Source organism: Octopus bimaculoides, chromosome 14 (genome assembly GCF_046866305.1).
Source record: "Octopus bimaculoides isolate indiv1 chromosome 14, ASM4686630v1, whole genome shotgun sequence".
In the NCBI taxonomy this organism is placed as follows: domain Eukaryota; kingdom Metazoa; phylum Mollusca; class Cephalopoda; order Octopoda; family Octopodidae; genus Octopus; species Octopus bimaculoides.
In genome coordinates, this window is record NC_142941.1 from 13,005,439 (window position 1) to 13,025,051 (window position 19,613).

Below are 19,613 nucleotides of genomic sequence, written 5' to 3' on the forward strand. Positions count from 1 at the left end.
TCTGGAAAAAGTAAAAAAAATGAAGGAAATGGGGGTGGCGGGGTGGTCATTTTAAAATTCAGATTTTTGCCAATTTTTTTGCAGATTCGTATTCCCCATAGTCAAAAAGGTGGGTTTGTGTCGAAAAAAAAATTTTTTAAAAGAAGTAGTTTGGGTGGGGGACAGGCGGAAGTCTTGCTCCCATTTCTTTTTTATGAAACCTTTCAGCCGACTGGTTTTCTGCAAGTTACAACAATGTTGGTTCCAGTTGATTTGATCAACAGAACAGCCTCTTCGTGAAATTAACATGCAAGTGACTGAGCACTCCACAGATACACATATCCTTAGCATAGTTCTCAGAGAGATTCAGTGACACTTTCAATTACAGGCACATCTCATTTTTGCCAGTTGAGTGGACTGGAGCAATATGAAATAAAGTGCCTTACTCAAGGACACTATGCACCTCATTCAACAACACAATGTGACACAATCAAACTCATGACTTTATGATTGTGAACTTGGACACCCCTATCACAGTAAATAGAAACAAGTACAGGGAGTAATTACCACAAGGCACCATTTCAGAAAACTGAACCACTTCACAGGTCCACCACTCTTTGTACTTTATTAATCTTGGAAGAATGAAAAATGAAGCTTGAAAATAGAATATAACAAACCAGAAAAAATACTGTTATGCATTTTACCTGATGCTTTAGTGACTCTATTGCCACAAGGTCTAGTTTTTGTAGCAGAATGTGGCTTGTGTGCTTCAAGATCCTGAAAACTACACCAGTGGGGTACAAATTCCTGGTAGGGTCTTTCATGCTGGACAGGTCAAAAGACAGAAGCTAGACTAATATGGACCATCATTTTAAACCAGAGGTTAAAATGGGTCTGCATGAGGTGAAGATCCCTACCTAGAAAAAGAAAAGCAAAGTTACAAAAGCAATTCAAAACCAAGAAAACCAGGGAGAGGAAGGCTTTAACACTTTAGCATTTAAACTGGCCATATGTGGCCCTGGTCAGAATTCAACCTCTTACACTTATTCTATAACGTGATTCTAAAAATAAACAATCAGGGTGTCAAAATCTTGAAGCTACAAGATAATACATGATTAATTAAAAATAATGTGAATAAATAGGCATTACATGTAACAGGGGAGGCCCAATGGCCCAGTGGTTAGGGCAGCGGACTCGCAGTCATAGGGTCGCGGTTTCGATTCTCAGACCGGACGTTGTGAGTGTTTATTGAGCGAAAACACCTAAAGCTCCACGAGGCTCCTGCAGGGGATAGTGGCGAACCCTGCTGTACTCTTTCACCACAACTTTCTCTCACTCTTACTTCCTGTTGTGTCTGTAATTCAAAGGGTCAGCCTTGTCACACTGTGTCACGCTGAATATCCCCGAGAACTACATTAAGGGTACACGTGTCTGTGGAGTGCTCAGCCACTTGCACGTTAATTTCACGAGCAGGCTGTTCCGTTGATCGGATCAACTGGAACCCTCGACGTAGTAAGCGACGGAGTGTCAACAACAACAACAACATGTAACAGAGTAATATAAAAATTAAAAGGTTTAAAGACAGCCCAGAATCAAGAACAGTGAAGTAAAGGTCATTAATGGCCTCTGTGCCATAGGGTGCAAAGAGCTTAAGGTAAGGAATGGTGTAAGAATTCTACCAATTCACTGCTTACAAGAAGAAAATCACTTTTCTCTTTATTCAAAGACAAAATAAAATTTAACACCATTAAAATATGAAAATCTTTAATCATCATAAACATCACCAACAGCAGCAGTAGCAGCTGCCTCATCATCATCATTGTTGATGTTGTTGTTATAACAAAATTTAGGTTGACTATGTTATCAAATTTATATGTTGAGGTGTATTGACAATAAGTCTTCTGGACTCACTTAGACTTTGCAAAGCAGAGGATTCTTGCAGATGGAATATGATACATTGAGGTGATATTTATCCCCATTTAAACGGGAAGGTTCTGTTAGAAAAAAACTATCTCTAGTGGTCAAGCGTCCGTCATTGACAAGACCAAGAAAGGTCAAAATCATGTGATCTGATGGTCTTAGCATTGCAGATAGCAAAAATATATCTCGCCATTAGTGGTAAAAAGGTGTGAAGGCACATGGCTCAGTAGTCAGAGCATCAGGCTTACAATCATGAGGTAGTGAGTTCGATTCCCAGACCAGGCTGTGTGTTGTGTTCTTGAGCAAGACACTTTACTTCACGTTGTTCCAGTTCACTCAGTTGCAGAAATGAGTTGTGACATCACTGGTGCCAAGCTGTAGCAGCCTTTAACATTCCGTTGGATAACATTAGTGGCATGGAGAGGGGAGGCTGTTATGCATGGGTGACTGATGGCCTTCCATAAACAACTTTGCCCAAACTTGTGCCTCAGAGGGGGAACTTTCTAAGTGCAATACCCTTTTTCACCAAAAGCCAACATGAGAGTTTCTCTTGTGGTATCTATCACAGTACTGTCTGTTCTAAAAGAACATCCATATTTAAGTGAATATAAATATTACCTCTCAGATATTAATACTGTTTTTGTTACTAATATATATATTTTAACAACCTCACTGGCTAATCACAACACCAGTGCCTGTTCTGACACCATTTTTCTATATATTGCTGGTGGGGAGATGAGTCGCTGCTATCTCTAACAGTCAAGCATCCATCATTGATGAGACCAAGGAATGTCGAAATTATGTGATCTGGTGGTCTTGGTGCTGGAGGTGGCAGGGATTTATCTCCATGCTGGTGATATAAACAAGAGTGAATTTTGCACCAAAAGCCAATATGAGAGTTTCCCACGTGATATCTACCTAAGTATACTTTGTTCTAACAGAACATCCCCATTTAAGTCGTCGTCGTCGTCGTTTAACGTCCGCTTTCCATGCTAGCATGGGTTGAACGATTTGACTGAGGACTGGTGAAACCAGATGGCTACACCAGGCTCCAATCTGATTTGGCAGAGTTTCTACAGCTGGATGCCCTTCCTAACGCCAACCACTCAGAGAGTGTAGTGGGTGCTTTTAAGTGTCACCCACATGAAGGGAATAGATATTACCTCTTGGCATTGATACTGCCTCTGTCACTAACATATATATTTTTTTTTTTAACATGATACATTGCCGGAACCTCTAACTCTTTCAGTTTCAACAATCAGGAGTAAAACAACAACAACAACAACAACAACAACAAACAAGATTTCATGTCAACTGAATAGAAATTCACATTATACACGAATCAATCAAACACATATCCCAGCTGCTGCTGCTGGCTGCAAAAGTTTTGTTCCACAGTGCCAACAAAATTACACTACATCTGTTAAAGGTTTCTTGTTACTCTCCATCTGTTTTCTTCCCCGAGCTGGAGCACATATCCAGAATGTACCTGTTCAAGAAGAAGACGAAAAGAAAAAAGTAAGTTTAGGAAAGAGGAGAATTTATATCTTTTATCTTTTACTCGTTTTAGTCATTTGACTACAGCCATGCTGGGGCACCACCTCGAAGGGCTTTAGCCAAACGAATCGACCCTCAGGATTTTATTTTTTGAAGACTAGTACTTATTCTGTCAGTGACTTTTACTGAACCACTAAGTTATGAGAACATAAACACACCATCACCAGTTGTCAAGCAGTGTTGAGGGAACAAACACAAACACACACACATACATACATACATACATACGATGGGCATTTCCATCTACCAAATCCACTCAGTCATTTGACTGTGGCCATGCTGGAGCACTGCCTTTAGTCGAGCAAATTGACCCCAGGACTTATTCTTTGGATGCCTAGTATTTATTCTATCGGTCTCTTTTGCCGAACCACTAAGTTACGGGGACCTAAACACACCAGCATCGGTTGTCAAGCGATGTTGGGGGGGGGGGACATAGACATACAAACATATACACACACACACACATATATATATATATATATATATATATATATATATATATATATATATATATATATATATATATACACACATATATACAATGGGCTTCTTTCAGTTTCCGTCTACCAAATCTACTCACAAGGCTTTGGTCGGCCCGAGGCTATAGTAGAAGACACTTGCCCAAGGTGCCACACAGTGGGAATGATCCCGGAACCATGTGGTTGGTAAGCAAGCTACTTACCACACAGCCACTCCTGCGCCTGTATAATGTATGTATGTGTATATACACACACTCACTCACACACACACATACACACAAGGTCACAAAGTGGTAAAATTTGTAACTTACCGATCTTTTTCACTTAGCTGCAGTTCCTCTTTTATTTTATCGGCCTTGTCTTTCGGAATCATATAACCAATTTTATTCATAGTTTTGGCACAATGCTGCAATATAAATAAAAGAAACATAAGAAAAAAAAATGCAAGAAAAAAAAACAGAAAATATGTTGGAATAAAATAGAAAAGGATGGGCTGTTAACATCATGTCTCACCACAAATATGGAACAGTAATGAGCTCTTGCTGTCACCTTTAACGACATCCAGTCCTCAGCAGGTGTTGTCTAAAAGCAATCTACACACCACACACTGTCACCCTGAAAAAAATCCTGTCCAGTGACTAGTGATAAGGAGAGTATTCAGCTTTAGAAACCAAGTGGAAAATTAAGCATAAGAGCAAGACATGATTCTCAGGTCTTTCCCCTTGTCACTGCCGCTGTCAACTTTGTTTTAATATCCACTGGAAAGTTTGCTCCCCAACCATGTGGTCTTGGGCTCAGTTCGACACAATGTGGCACCTTGGGCAAATGTCTTCAATTATAAACCCAGGCTAACCAAAGCCTTGTGAGTGGATTTGGTAGACAGAAACTGAAAGAAGTTCAAGGCAGCAAGCTAGCAGAAACGTTAGAATGCTGGGCGAAATGCTTAGCGGTATTTCGTCTGCCCCTACGTTCTGAGTTCAAATTTCGCCGAGGTCGACTTTGCCTTCCATCCTTTCGGGGTCAATTAAATAAGTACCAGTTTCCGTCTACCAAATCCACTCACAAGGCTTTGCTCGGCATGAGGCTATAATAGAAGGCACTTACTTGCCCAATGTGCCATGCAGTGGGACTGAACACAGGAGCATGTGGTTGGGAAGCAAGCTTCTTAACACACAGCCATGCCTACACCTATTACTGATTTTCTTTCTGTCTTTACTTATCAACCTCCTCCTCCTCCTCACCATCAACATTATTATTAACTACTACTGTGTAAAGCCAAACCAACAAAGTAGACTCTAAGTAGTTGCTCGACCTGCTAGAAATAACCACCAAAATCTCTTTCCAATCCCACTGTATTATCTGAAAATAAAAAGACAAGGAAGGACACAATGGGTAACATAGTCCAAGATATACATATCTTGAACATATACACATTATAGGCGTAGGAGTGGCTGTGTGGTAAATAGCTTGCTGACCAACCACATGGTTCTGGGTTCAATCCCACTGCGTGGCACCTTGGGCAAGTGTCTTCAACTGTAGCCTTGGGCCGACCAAAGCCTTGTGAGTGGATTTGGTAGACGGAAACTGAAAGAAGCCCGTCGTATATATGTATGTGTGTGTGTGTGTATATGTTAGTGTGTCTATGTTTGTCCCCCCAACATCGCTTGACAAGCGATGCTGGTGTGTTTACGTCCCCGTAACTTAGCGGTTCGGCAAAAGAGACCGATAGAATAAGTACTAGGCTTCCAAAGAATAAGTCCTGGGGTCGACTTGATCGACTAAAGGCGGTGCTCCAGCATGGCCGCAGTCAAATGACTGAAACAAGTTAAAGAGTAAAGAGTATTGTGTGATTAAAAGGATAAAGAGAGTAGCTGAAATATCTTTGATTACAGCATGAAAACTACATGACTGAGACATAACAACATAAAGAACAACAACTAGTTGTGGCCCCAAGTGAGGGTTACCTGACCAACATGACGCACACAAGACTGAAATAGAAAGTGGGGACCAACTACGTCTAGGTATTTAATATTCTAACTTACCAACACATTTTTAGTGTGCTTTTCATTCAGGCAACCATCCAACAGCATCGACATGGCACTCTCACTGAAAAACAAATGTGTATATATCAGGTCATTAAGAATAAAATGTCTGATTTCTAACTGAAAGTTTATTTTACTTTATCTCAACAAAAAGCAATGCAGTTAATCATAGTATGCACCTTAATTATCAACACAATTCTGCCATTTTATCAGTAGCTTATTTATGCTGGCAGCAAAGAACTCATGAGAGCAAGAGGTGATGAAATCATGAAAGGCTGTTTTGACATCTTCTTCAGAATTGTTAAGCCCTGGATAGACAGTGTATGCAATGGAAGGCCATATGTGTTTCAGTAAGACTCTGCACTATCACACATGGCTCTAGTAACACAGGAATGGATGGCTGAAAATTTTCATGATCACATAGCCCCTAATATTTGGCCTCCTCATTCCACAGATCTCAATTCATTGGACTATTACGTGTGGAGCATTGTTGAGAGTTCAGTGAACATGCCTATAACACCAAAGATTCTTTGAAAGCTGCCATGGTCAGAGTAATGACCAAAATGAGCCAGGACCACTTGATTCAAGTATGTAGATGATTTAGATTTCATACAGAATCAACTGTTGAATTTGAATAACATTATAGAAAAGAAGGTTTATTTTTATCCTCATAGTATTTTTTGATAAATAAAGATATTATCTGTTATTATATATCTGTTTTTCATAAACATAAATCTGTCCTCAAATATCTTATGCACCCCTGTATATATATATATATATATATATATATATATATATATTTGAAAAGATTTGTAAATGTACCACACGAGTAAGTAGATATTAAAGAGAAATAAAAATGAAAATGCCACTTTAAAAAAATATTTTTTGGGGTATTTTAATTAATTTACTTTACGTTTCAGTTTTTTTTTGAAAAACCTTATCAAAGATGAGTATAAAATATGTGAGAAGAGAAGAGGGCTATTAATAAAATAAAATTGGAATCAAAATTAAGAATGACATTCATAGTTTACTGTTATTTCTTATTATATAAGAGGAAGAAAAGAAGAGAGAAGAAGAAGGCTGACTGCTAGCCACCATTTTCATGATTGCTCAAAACTTTTGAATGTAACTTACCTGGGCACATTAGAAAGTTTTGAAGAATGTTTCTCATACAGTTCGAACATCTTCCTATAAGAGTGAATAGATAATAACAATAATAACAACAACAATAGTAATAATAATAAAGATCTGGAAATAAAGGTAACTCGAATGTGGAGCCTAAAAACAGAAACAATTCTTGTAATAGTAGGTTCATTAGGTACGATACAAAAAAGAAACATTCAGACAAATACATAACCAAAACGCCAGGACTTACAAATGTATATGACATACAGAAAATAATACTACTAGGCACCATGCACATCCTATGTAAAGCAATTTCGATATAGTGAAAATAAGAGCACCACAACAAACCAGAGTACATACCCAAAGCACAGAGAGCTGTACTTGGTCGTGCAGTGAAAGCATGTGATAAAAATAAGACTACGGAAAAAATAATAATAATAATAATGCTTTCTTTATTAACAAGGGTTGACAAAAAGACTGAGGATAGTACAGGGCAATAGTGTGAGATTATATAAAAGTATAAACAAGAGAAATAACAAAACCAAAAAAAAATTCTAACAAAAATTTCTCCAAAGGGGAGAGACCTATAGGTGTTCATGGAAACCCTACAAAACTACTGTCACCTTAACCACTAAGACAAGTACCCTCTCCCTGCTATCCTTCGCTAATCAGCAGTCACATGTTATATGTGACTGAATTTTTATGGACGAGTTCATGAACTTTGGTTCTTTTCTCTAAAATTATATATTTATATATCATCGTCGTTTAACGTCCACCTTCCATGCTAGCATGGGTTGGATGATTTGACTGAGGACTGGTGAAACCAGATGGCTACACCAGGCGCCAATCTGATTTGGCAGAGTTTCTACAGGTGGATGCCCTTCCTAACGCCAACCACTCAGAGAGTGTAGTGGGTGCTTTTTACGTGCCACCGGCACGAAGGCCAGTCAGGCGGTACTGGCAACGGCCACGCTCAAAATGGTGTATTTTATGTGCCACCCGCACAAGAGCCAGTCCAGGGGCACTGGCAACGATCTCGCTCGAAAGTCCTTACACATGCCGCGATATATATATATATATATATATATCTATATACACACAATATACACAGACACACACGCACAAAAAATATACACACACGCGCACACAAAATATACACACACGCACACGAACACACACATACAGACACACATAAACACACACGCGCATACACACACATGCACCTGTACCTAACACTCACAACCCCACACACATCACAATCCCATACACACACGCACATCCACACATACACACACACACACACATACACATACACACGCACACACACGTACACAGCAACGCACATATACACAACATACACATACACACAAACACACACGCACGCACAAAAACATACACATACACACACGTGCATGTACAAAATACACACACACGCACACGTACCCAACACCTACAACCCCACACAAACACACACATACTCAAAAACTGCCTGCTGACCCTCCACTAACCATTGTCCATCAGCACCCACTAACTATTCCTGCTACTAATTCCTTCCACTACGTCACACACACACACACACACACACAAACACACATACACACTAACAGATAAACCACCAAACCATGCACACACACACACGTTCTGTTATCACACACACACTCGCAGACTCTCGCGCACGCACAGATATTCACCTCCCTTTTTCACTCTCCTGTCTTAGAAAGAACTTTTCCCCCACCACCTCCTCTTCCGGTCCTTTCACAATGTAACCTCGTGGGCATCGGTGCCATTTTCCTCTTCCTCCGTTTTTCCATTCTCCGAATTTTCTGTCTTTCTGACGAAGGGCTCCGCCCGAAACGTCATACTCTCTCTCTTTCCTTTCCCGAGCATCCAATAACACTATCCGTATCACGTCCTCACTTTGTTGTTTTTTTTGTTATTGTTTTTTGTGTTTTTTTTTTAACCTATATATATATATATATATATATATATACGTGCCTACACCTAAGTATCTTTGATATTTTGTGAAAGAAAGGCAGCAAGCTGGCAGAATTATCAGTTTGCGGGACAAAATGCCTAGTGGTATTTCATAAGTCTTTTATGTTCTGTGTTCAAATGCTGCCGAGGTCAACTTTGGCTTTCATCCTTTCAAGGTCGATAAAATAAGTACCAGTTGGAGCACTAGGGTTGAGCTAATCAACTTAGCCCCCGCCCCTGAAATTGCTGGCCTTATATATTAAAGTTGCAAACCAATATTTTGCAAAGGAACTTGTTGAGAATATTCATAGAGCCTGAATTATTTTCCACAAAAATCAGCAAGGAAACAATAAGTTACTTAAATTCATCGTCATCATCATCGTCATTTAACGTCTGCTTTTCATGCTAGCATGGGTTGGACGATTTGACTGAGGACTGGTGAAACCAGATGGCTACACCAGGCTCCAATCTGATTTGGCAGAGTTTCTACAGCTGGATGCCGTACACCAAAATTTTATAACAATTGTAAAACGATTTTTGATTGGTCAATGTAATAAATCTGCAAACAATAACATACCAGGCTTCACTAAAACGATCAGCTTTCATAACAATTACCATCATATTTCCAAGGAGTTCGCCTGTTAATCTAGAATAAAGAAAAAAAAAAGACAAAAACATTAACTCTTTAGCATTAAACCAGTCACATTTAATCAAAATATTCTACCCGTTTTATGCTTAAACTGGCCAGATCTGGCTTTCCACACTTACCATACAAAATCTGTCTAAAAAGATAAACAATCCCTTCATTGAAATCTCAAGGCTACATGATAATGCAGGATAAAATCAAAACAACTTGATAAACTTGTCAGGATGAATTCAAAGTGTCTTGAAAGAGAGAGTGGGTTCAAGAGGCATCAGACGTAGTGTACAAGAGAGAAGACTGTACTGGTATGGTCATGTGATGCATATGAACAAGGACTGCTGTGTAGGGAAAAGAGGTCAGTAGGAGTCACGTTTTCAAGTCTCGCGAAGTACGTCGTGTGAACACACTGATTTTACCGCTGCTTCTCAACCACATGGTTCTGGGTTCAGTCCCACTGCGTGGCACCTTGGGCAAGTGTCTTCTACTATAGCCTCGGGCCAACCAAAGTCCTGTGAGTGGATTTGGTAGACAGAAACTGGAAGAAGCCCATCGTGTATGTGTGTATGTGTGTGTGTACATGTGTCTTTGTATCTGTGTGTCCCTGACAACTAGTGTTGGTATGTTTAAGTCCCTGTAACTTAGCAGTTCAGAAAAAGAAACTGACATAATAAGTACCAGGCTTGGGAAAAAAAAAAAAACAACACAAGGAATGGGATCAATTCATTTGACTAAAATTCTTCAAAGTGGTGCTCCAGCATTGTCGCAGTCTAATGCCTGAAACAAATGAAAGATAAACGAAAATAGCAGAATAACAACTTACAAAATAAATTCTTTTATGTTTGCATCGTTTTCTTCTGTCCATCTCTCAATAATTTTCACTGCAACCTCAGCAAACTGTGAGAGGAGCTGAAAGACAAGAGAACCAATGAAATTGGCAGTTTACTAGTGTTGTGTAAGCTAGACAGGGACAGTAGAAACTAAACAAGCTGTTCAATATAGGATGCTGTTCAAGGCAGCGAGCTAGCAGAATTGTTAGCATGCTTAGTGGCTTTTCATCCATCTTTACATTCTGAGTTCAAATGCCGCTGAGATTGATTTTGCCTTTCATCCTTTAGTGGTCAATATAAATACGTACCAGTTGAGTACTGGGGTTGATGTAATAGACTTCTCCCCTATCCCTGAAACTGCTGGCCCTGGGCCAAAATTTGAAGCCAACATAGGATGCTGTTCTTCAAACATACAAAGTCACTGGACTATTTATTCACTAAGTCTATTTTTATTGTGGTGGAGAACTATGATGCAGTTGTGGTTAGCTGGCATCCCAACACACATCATTACAGGGCTATATGTGTGCGTGCATGCAGATATAAAAGGCTAGCTCTTCAGATCTACAGAAAATTTATGGTTACATAGATTTTTCAACGTCAGTAAACACATCCCCAAAAAATCATCTTACAAGATGGGCTTATTTTTTGTGTGTGTATACTGGAGTTGAGTGGAGGCGCAATGGCCCAGTAGTTAGGGCAGCGGACTCGCGGTCATAGGATCGCGGTTTCGATTCCCAGACCGGGTGTTGTGAGTGTTTATTGAGCGAAAACACCTAAAGCTTCACGAGGCTCTGGCAGGGGATGGTGGCGAACCCTGCTGTACCCTTTCATCACAACTTTCTCTCACTCTTACTTCCTGTTTCTGTTGTGCCTGTAATTCAAAGGGTCAGCCATGTCACACTGTGTCACGCTGAATATCCCCGAGAATTACGTTAAGGGTACACGTGTCTGTGGAGTGCTCAGCCACTTGCACGTTAATTTCACGAGCAGGCTGTTCTGTTGATCGGATCAACTGGAACCCTCGACGTCATAATCAACGGAGTGCCAACATGTGTGTGCGTGCAGATATAAGAGGTTAGCTCTTCAGATCTACAGAAAATTACATTGATTTTTCAACGCCAATATGCACATCGCAAAAAGATTATCTTACAAGATGGTTTTTTGTGTGTGTGTGTATTGGAGTTGAAGAAAACGTACTGTAGCATAAGCAGTACAGCTGCTTGGTACACCACCAACTTGGTGACCAGTCTAAAGCCTCTCCTCTCCCACACTGATTCAAGTAGCTGCCAGTTAGTGCAATATATTATTTCCATAAAACATTTTGTTAAGTGGGGGACAAGAAAATAAGACATTACTTACCTCAGGCCGGTTCTCTTCAGCCATTAACTTAAATATTGTTCCAGTTTCTTCTCCTCGTGTGAACTGGAACATAACCAGGTCTAAAACAGAAGCAAAATGAAATATATATATACAGGGTGTCCACAAAGTCTGGGTACATGGAGTAAATAAAATCATAACATAAACAATTAAATATAAGAAATAATAATTTCTTAAAGTATGTGCTAATCCCCATGTACCCAGACTTTGTGGACACCCTGTATATATCAAAAAAGCACCCAGCACACTCTGTAAAGTGGTATGCATTAGGAAGAGCATCCAAGCCATAGAAACCGTGCCAAACCAGACAAGAGTCTGGTGCAGCTCCCTAGCTTGCCAGCTCTGATCAAACTGTCCAACCCATGCCAACATGGACAACGGACGTTAAACAATGATGATCATGAAGGTGTATGAATGTGTGTGTCTGTGTGTACATGTATAAATACCTCTATATACACACACATATATAAATATACATATACATAAATACATCTACATATACATACACATATATAAATATACATATATATACACACATACATACGCACACACATATATACAAATACATACATCACACACACACATTTATATAAACATATATATATATATGCATGCGGTTTGGTATTTCGCTGAATTTCATTTGAGAACTATTAGGTCTTAGTAGACACATTACATGATTTTTAACATTAAGTTGTAATTAGCAGAACCATATATGAGTTCGCCTCTAAGGGTGAACAACTTGTATAAGATTCTGAGAATTATGATTTCCTTACAGTTCGTGCTGAAGAGAGACAGATATTTTTGGTAAGAGAATATCAATTTCGAAACCGGTCCACGAATAATAATGTTTTATTTATGTAATTTTCCCTGTCTTGCCCGCATACGGTTTGGTATTTCGCTGAATTTCATTTGAGAACTATTAAGTCTTAGTAGATACATTACATGTGATCTTCTTCTAGCACATTAACTGTCCACTCAGTGTGCAATTTCTCATTCATATTTTTATATATATAGATAAACATACGCAAACACAGCTGATGAAAGTACCCAAGCAATCTTAATATAAATAACCTACAGAGAAAGAAAACTGACGAAGGTATGGGATGGAGAGGGGGAATGTCAACTTCAGGAGGGTGGTGAATTTCACAAAGGAGTCGACAAAGGACCAGAACAATGACAATGACAACGGTGATGACACTCAGACCAGTGGAAAGACATGTGAGGGCTCGTACTTACCAGACCATATTCGAGGAAGATGTTCTTGGCCATCATGAAGTTTAATTGCGTTCAAGAGATCAGACAGTGCCAAAGTGTTTGGTGTCCACATCTACAGCAAAGAAAACATATATGCATTATATAAATTAATATTTCATGTTCATTTGTATTTATCAATTTATGTTCGAAAGGTGCCAGTTACATGACATCAACATTAACCAACAGAAACAAAACACCACCATAACCACCACTAGTGTCACTACAACCCAATCTGTAAATCCGAGTTACAGATAGTTTAAAATAACCAAATAAAGATAAAGAAAGGCGCAGGAGTGGCTGTGTGGTAAGTAGCTTGCTTAGCAACCACATGGTTCCAGGTTCAGTCCCACTGCGTGGCACCTTGGGCAAGTGTCTTCTACTATAGCCTCGGGTCGACCAAAGCCTTGTGAGTGGATTTGGTAGACGGAAACTGAAAGAAGCCCGTCGTATATATGTATGTATATGTGTGTGTGTTTCTGTGTCTGTGTTTGTCCCTCCAATATTGCTTGACAATCGATGCTGGTGTGTTTATGTCCCTGTAACTTAGTGGTTCAGCAAAAAGTGACCGATAGAATTAGTACTAGGCTTACAAAGAATAAGTCCTGGGGTCGATTTGCTCGACTGAAGGCGGTGCTCCAGCATGGCCGCAGTCAAATGACTGAAACAAATAAAAGAGTAAAAAGAGTATAGGTGGAGTGGCTTACTTACGTTTGGGGTGAACAAGTCATAGTAGTACATGATTTTCTCCAGAGTCTCAAATTGACAAATTAGGCGGAAAAAGAACGAACTGAAATGAATTAAAAAATATATAAATGTGTATGTGTATACATCATCATCGTTTAACGTCCGCTTTCCATGCTAGCATGGGTTGGACGATTTGACTGAGGACTGGTGAAACCGGATGGCAACACCAGGCTCCGATCTGATTTGGCAGAGTTTCTACAGCTGGATGCCCTTCCTAATGCCAACCACTCAGAGAGTGTAGTGGGTGCTTTTACGTGTCACCCGCACGAAGGCCAGTCAGGCAGTACTGGCAACGGCCACGCTCAAAATGGTGCATTTTATGTGCCACCCGCACAAGAGCCAGTCCAGGGGGTATGTAGTGTATATCCGTGTACATGTACATATGTGCATGTGTGGTAGTGGTGGTGGTGATGGTGAGGTGGCTTGACTTGCAAGCTGCCTGGTGACCTCAATAGTGCTAGTGGTATGAAAAAATGCACGCAGTACACACTGTAAAGGGGTTGGCTTGAAGAAGGGCATCTAGCCATAGAAACCATGCCAAAGCAGACACTGGAGCACAATGCAGTCCGTCGACTCATCAAATCCTTGCCAAACCATGCAAGCATGGAATGAGGCCATTAAATGGTGATGATGATGATAGCAACCATATAATATAAAGAAGTTAGTGATTTAATGAATGTACGTATGTGTGAGAGGAGGAGGAGGAGTTTTTTTTTGGTTAATTGAAATCAATGATTGTATGGTTGTATATTAAATTTACTACTCACTAATAGATTCCTTCCTTGAAGGCATCACCAAGGAATTTGTAGTTAGAACCACTGTGAAGGAATTCATCGATTTTGTAGGCCAATTGCAAGTCTTTAATTTGGATAAAGCACTGCAGAAAAACATGGGTATACAAGTAAGTATGTGTGTATATATATATATATATATATATATATATAAAATAGACCAAATACAAAAACAAAGTACACATATACAGGTGTGTGTGTGTGTGTGTGTGCACGCATATATACATGCAGATATATATATACATACCTATATATATATATATATATATATATATATATATATTTGCATGTGCATACACACATATATACATCTCTGTCTCACTATATACTCACACGCACACTCCTATACATGCACACACACACACTTCTATACATATATATACACACACTTTTGTGTGTGTGTGTGTGTGTGTGTGTGTACAGGATGCAGTGAATATATTCTCGTCTAAATTACGAAAAAATGAACTGGTATTAGTAACATTACCAAGTAACTTGCAAGACAAAACCTGGTCGCCTTGATCTTTGATTCAAGAATTTTCATCCAGCCAAGAAAGGACATTAAATAATCATCATCATCATCATTTAACGTTCGTTTTCCATGCTGGCATGGGTCGGATAGTTTGACTGAAAACTATTAAGCCAGGGAGCTGCACCAGGTTCCGATCTGATTTGACAAGGTTTCTACAGCTGGATGCCCTTTCTAACGCCAACCACTCCGAGAATGTAGTGGGTGATTTTTACATGCCACCAACACAGGTGCCACTGACCTAACACTGGAATCAGCCATGACTACAGTCTTAAAGCATGATATATCACTAAAGGTCTTGGTCACCTGTCGCTGCCTCCATGTAGCTCAACGCTCAAATGGTGCTTTTTATGTGCAACCTGATGACATATATATATATATATATATCATTGTCATCACCATCAGTTAGTATCCGTTTTCCGTGCTGGCATGTGTTAGACGGTTTGACTGGGGTTGGTAAGCTGGAGAGCTGTCTCAGGTTCCAGTTTGATTTGGCTTGGTTTTCTATAGCTGGATGCCCTTCCTGATGCCAACCACTCCAAAAGTGTAGTGGGTGCCTTTTATGCATCATAAACACAAATGCCTTTATAAGTGCCACCAACACTGGCCATAACACCAATTCCACTTGGTTTGACGCATCTTCTCAAGCACAGCAAATTGCCAAAGATCTCAATGACTTATTGCCTCCATGAGATTCAACATTTCACCCCTTCGTCCCATCTCTTCCTATCTATCTATCTACATATGTATATGTGCATAAGCTTGCGAAGACCTATTGGGGCAAGTGAAAGCGAAATCGTCATGGCACCTCTGCCCAGCATTGCCTTCCTGGCACTTGTGCCGGATGGCACGTGTAAAGACATTCGAGCGAGATCGTTGCCAGTGCCGCCGAACTGGCTCCTGTGCAGGTGGCACGTAAAATACACCATTTTGAGCGTGGCTGTTGCCAGTACACCTGACTGGCCTTCGTGCCAGTGGCACATAAAAGCACCCACTACACTCTCGGAGTGGTTGGCATTAGGAAGGGCATCCAGCTGTAGAAACTCTGCCGAATCAGATTGGAGCCTGGTGTAGCCATCTGGTTTCACCAGTCCTCAGTTAAATCGTCCAACCCATGCTAGCATGGAAAGCGGACATTAAACAACAATGATGATGATGATGTGTGTGTGTATATACTACATATCAAATTCTTACCAAATTCATAGACTTTAATCACAGAAAACCTTCAAGTATGAAGAATTAAACCTCTTTAAAAACACAGAACAACAGGCTTACCTCCACACATCTTTACACAAAAGCAAACACACACACACACACACACACAAACACAGAATAATACACAGCTACAAACAAGATAAGCTGTCTGTTTGTACTATTATTTCAGCTACTGTTTCTCAATATCCATCAAATTCACAACAAACCAAAAAAAAAGAAAAAAAAAAAAGAAATGCTGAATTATTAGTAAACACAAGCTAAAAGTTTAAAATCTTACCTTAGCCATAGCATTTGCAAAAAAATCAACTGGAAAAAAAACAAAAAACAAAGTGTTAAAAAATTAACAAATATTCTACCAGATGTATAAGAATGGGTAGAATGAATAGGTGCAGGTACAACTGTGTGGTAAGAAGCTTCTTTCCCAACCGCATGGTTCCGGGTTAAGTCCCACTGTGTAGCACCTTGGGCAAGTGTCTTCTACTATAGCCTCGGACCGACCAAAGCCTTGTGAGTGGATTTGGTAGACGGAAACTGAAAGAAGCCCGTCGTATATATGTATATATATATATATATATATATGTATGTATGTGTCCCCCTCTATGTTTAGCTCCTTGTGGGCAGTAAAGAAATGAGAAACTAAAAGTAGCCCATATATAAGTGTGTGTGTGTGTGTGTATCTTTGTGTCTGTATTTGTCCCCCCAATACCGCTCGACACCCAAGTCTGATGTGTTTACGCAGCAAAGAGACCGATAGAATAAGAACCAGGCTTAAAAAAGTAGAAGACACTTGCCCAAGGTGTCACGCAGTGGGACTGAACCTGGAACCATGTGGTTGGTTAGCAAGCTACTTACCACACAGCCACTCCTGCACCTATATATATATATATATATATGTGATGATGATGATAGCAGTTTCTCCATGTCCAGAGATTGTAAACCAATCCTTGATGCTGCAAGGCATTTCTTGTCTGCCCTTAAAAGTTTTGAAGTGAGAGTCAGGCCATGCAATCCAATCCCACTCTTTAAACTTGGAGGCCTGACCACATCGACTAAGTAGAAAAAGATGGCTGCAGTGACCAGCAAACTACAGGTATTACATTGGAGATGCCTCACAAAGCTGAAGAGCTCCATCTACCTTGGAGTTGCTAGAAGGGTACCAAAAAGAGCACTGGCCCTTCTGAGCGACTCCGCTCCTCAATTTACTATCCATGTCGACACCCTAAGCTTTTTCCTTTCCCAAGGCGCTCAGAAGCCAGTGACGGTTTGTACATGGAGCTTCTTCCATGCCATGCTAATTAACCCATAGCTGGGACCCTGACAGGTGCTACCACTCTGGTCAGAGAAGACGAGGGAATAGCAGTGGCTGAGAAGTGGTTCCACACTTTTCAAAACCCAGGAACTCCCAGACCAGGGCCCCACAACCAGATGCAGTCTAAACCATACCCAGCACAATGTGTGTGTGTGTGTGTGTGTGTGTGTGTGTGTATGTATATATATATATATATATATATATATATATATATATCCACTTTCCCTGCTGGCATGAGTTGGATAGTTTGACATGGAGCTGGCTAGCAGGAAGCTGTCCAGACTCCAAATGTCCGCTGTGGCATGGTTTCTATGGTTGGACGCCCTTCCTAACACCATATGTGTCAGTGGTAAGAAGCTTGCTTTCTAACCACATGCTTCTGGGTTCAGTCCCCCTGTATGGCACCTTGAGAAAATGTCTTTTACTAAAGCTTTGAACCAACCAAAGCCTTGTAAGTGTATTTGGTAGAGAGAAATGAAGAAGCCTCTGTGTGTGTGTGTGTGTGTGTGTACGCGCGCCTTTTTGTCTGTGTATGTCCCTACCACCATTTGACAACCAGTGCTGGTGTGTTTACATACCTGTAACTTAGAGGTTCGGCAAAGAGATTGATAGAATAAGTAGCAGGCTTTTAAAGAAAAAAAAAAAAAAAACTATTGAGGTCAGTTCATTCGACTAAAAATTCTTCAAGGCAGTTCTCTAGCGTGGCTGCAGTCTAATGACTGAAACAAGTGAAAGGTAAAAGATACACACACACACACACACACACACACACACACACACACACACACACACACACACACATACAAACACACACAAAACAGACGTTGATAGACACTCACTATCAGCTGGATGTTGCAGTGTCATTTCCTTGTCCTTCAGGTAGTCCATGATTTCATAAATCACCCGGGACTCCACATCTGTTATGAGAAAATAGAGAGAGAGACAGGATGAGCATTTAACTTTAGCTAGGACGCAATACAAATGTAGAGCCCTTTATTGTGCCATGGCCCCCTTTGTCTGCAAAAAAAAAAAAAAAACTTTTATACTGGCCTTCTGTCAGTTAATGTGACAAGTGTTCCAGTTGATCCGAGCAACAGAACAGCCTGCTTGTAAAATTAATATGTAAGCGGCTGAGCACTCAACGGACATGCATGCCCTTAATGTAGATCTCAGGGAGATTCAGTATGACACAATGTGAGAAGGCTGGCCTTTTGAAATACATGTACTCCTCAATTCCAGTTTTATCTGACATTTTTTTCTTCTGAATCCTGTTTTTTTTTTCTTCAGAATCTTTTTTTAATATACATTTTCACTGTGTGTATATTACTTTTTCACAGTGTGAAGTTCAAGTCCCACCTCAGGATTTTTAACATTTTTCCACTGCGTCACCACTGATATGTCCCACATTATGACGACTTATTTTGTTGTCTACATCAGGGGTTTTCAAACTGTGGTCCCCGGACCACAGGGGGTCCACAAGGACAAGACAGGGGGTCCGTGGACAGCAAATACTTTTTATGGGCAATTTGATTTTATATATGGTTTTTAATCGAAATCTTTTAATAGACAATAAACCTATTTGTTAAATACTGTTAAATAAACAAATGTAAAAATATGTTATTTTAAGCAAATATTTATGTATAAATTTCATAAGCGTTTATAAGAGGGTCCCTAAGGTAAAGCCTGAAATATAAAGGGGTCCGCAAGTCAAAAAGTTGGAAAACCCTGGTCTACATGACTGGCCTAAACTGCATACCTTGCTGACTGACACTACTTACTAGGTCTATGCACCATTTATTAGTAGTAGACCAGCCCACTTCTCACCTGGGTGAATCCACCACAACACAAATA

The 19,613-nt window shown here is 40.0% G+C and overlaps 1 protein-coding gene across 3 annotated transcripts in view; it reads right to left on the reverse strand.

Moving 5' to 3' along the window:
* Positions 1–1,726: 1,726 nt before the first annotated feature.
* LOC106868930 (small ribosomal subunit protein mS39) overlaps positions 1,727–19,613 on the reverse strand; it is a 36,448-nt gene continuing 18,561 nt past the window's right edge. For 2 of the 3 annotated variants that reach the window (XM_089362336.1, XM_089362334.1), the window contains 12 exons: positions 18,602–18,679; positions 16,731–16,759; positions 14,689–14,798; positions 13,886–13,964; positions 13,160–13,250; positions 11,906–11,985; positions 10,540–10,625; positions 9,654–9,722; positions 7,112–7,165; positions 5,978–6,041; positions 4,247–4,341; positions 1,727–3,388 (listed from right to left, as the gene is read on the reverse strand). In XM_089362336.1, the coding sequence (XP_089218462.1) occupies positions 3,337–3,388; positions 4,247–4,341; positions 5,978–6,041; positions 7,112–7,165; positions 9,654–9,722; positions 10,540–10,625; positions 11,906–11,985; positions 13,160–13,250; positions 13,886–13,964; positions 14,689–14,798; positions 16,731–16,759; positions 18,602–18,679 (887 nt within the window). In that variant the 3' untranslated portion in view covers positions 1,727–3,336. The remainder of the gene's footprint in view (positions 3,389–4,246; positions 4,342–5,977; positions 6,042–7,111; positions 7,166–9,653; positions 9,723–10,539; positions 10,626–11,905; positions 11,986–13,159; positions 13,251–13,885; positions 13,965–14,688; positions 14,799–16,730; positions 16,760–18,601; positions 18,680–19,613) is intronic. The other variant, XM_089362335.1, reaches the window with a different exon arrangement.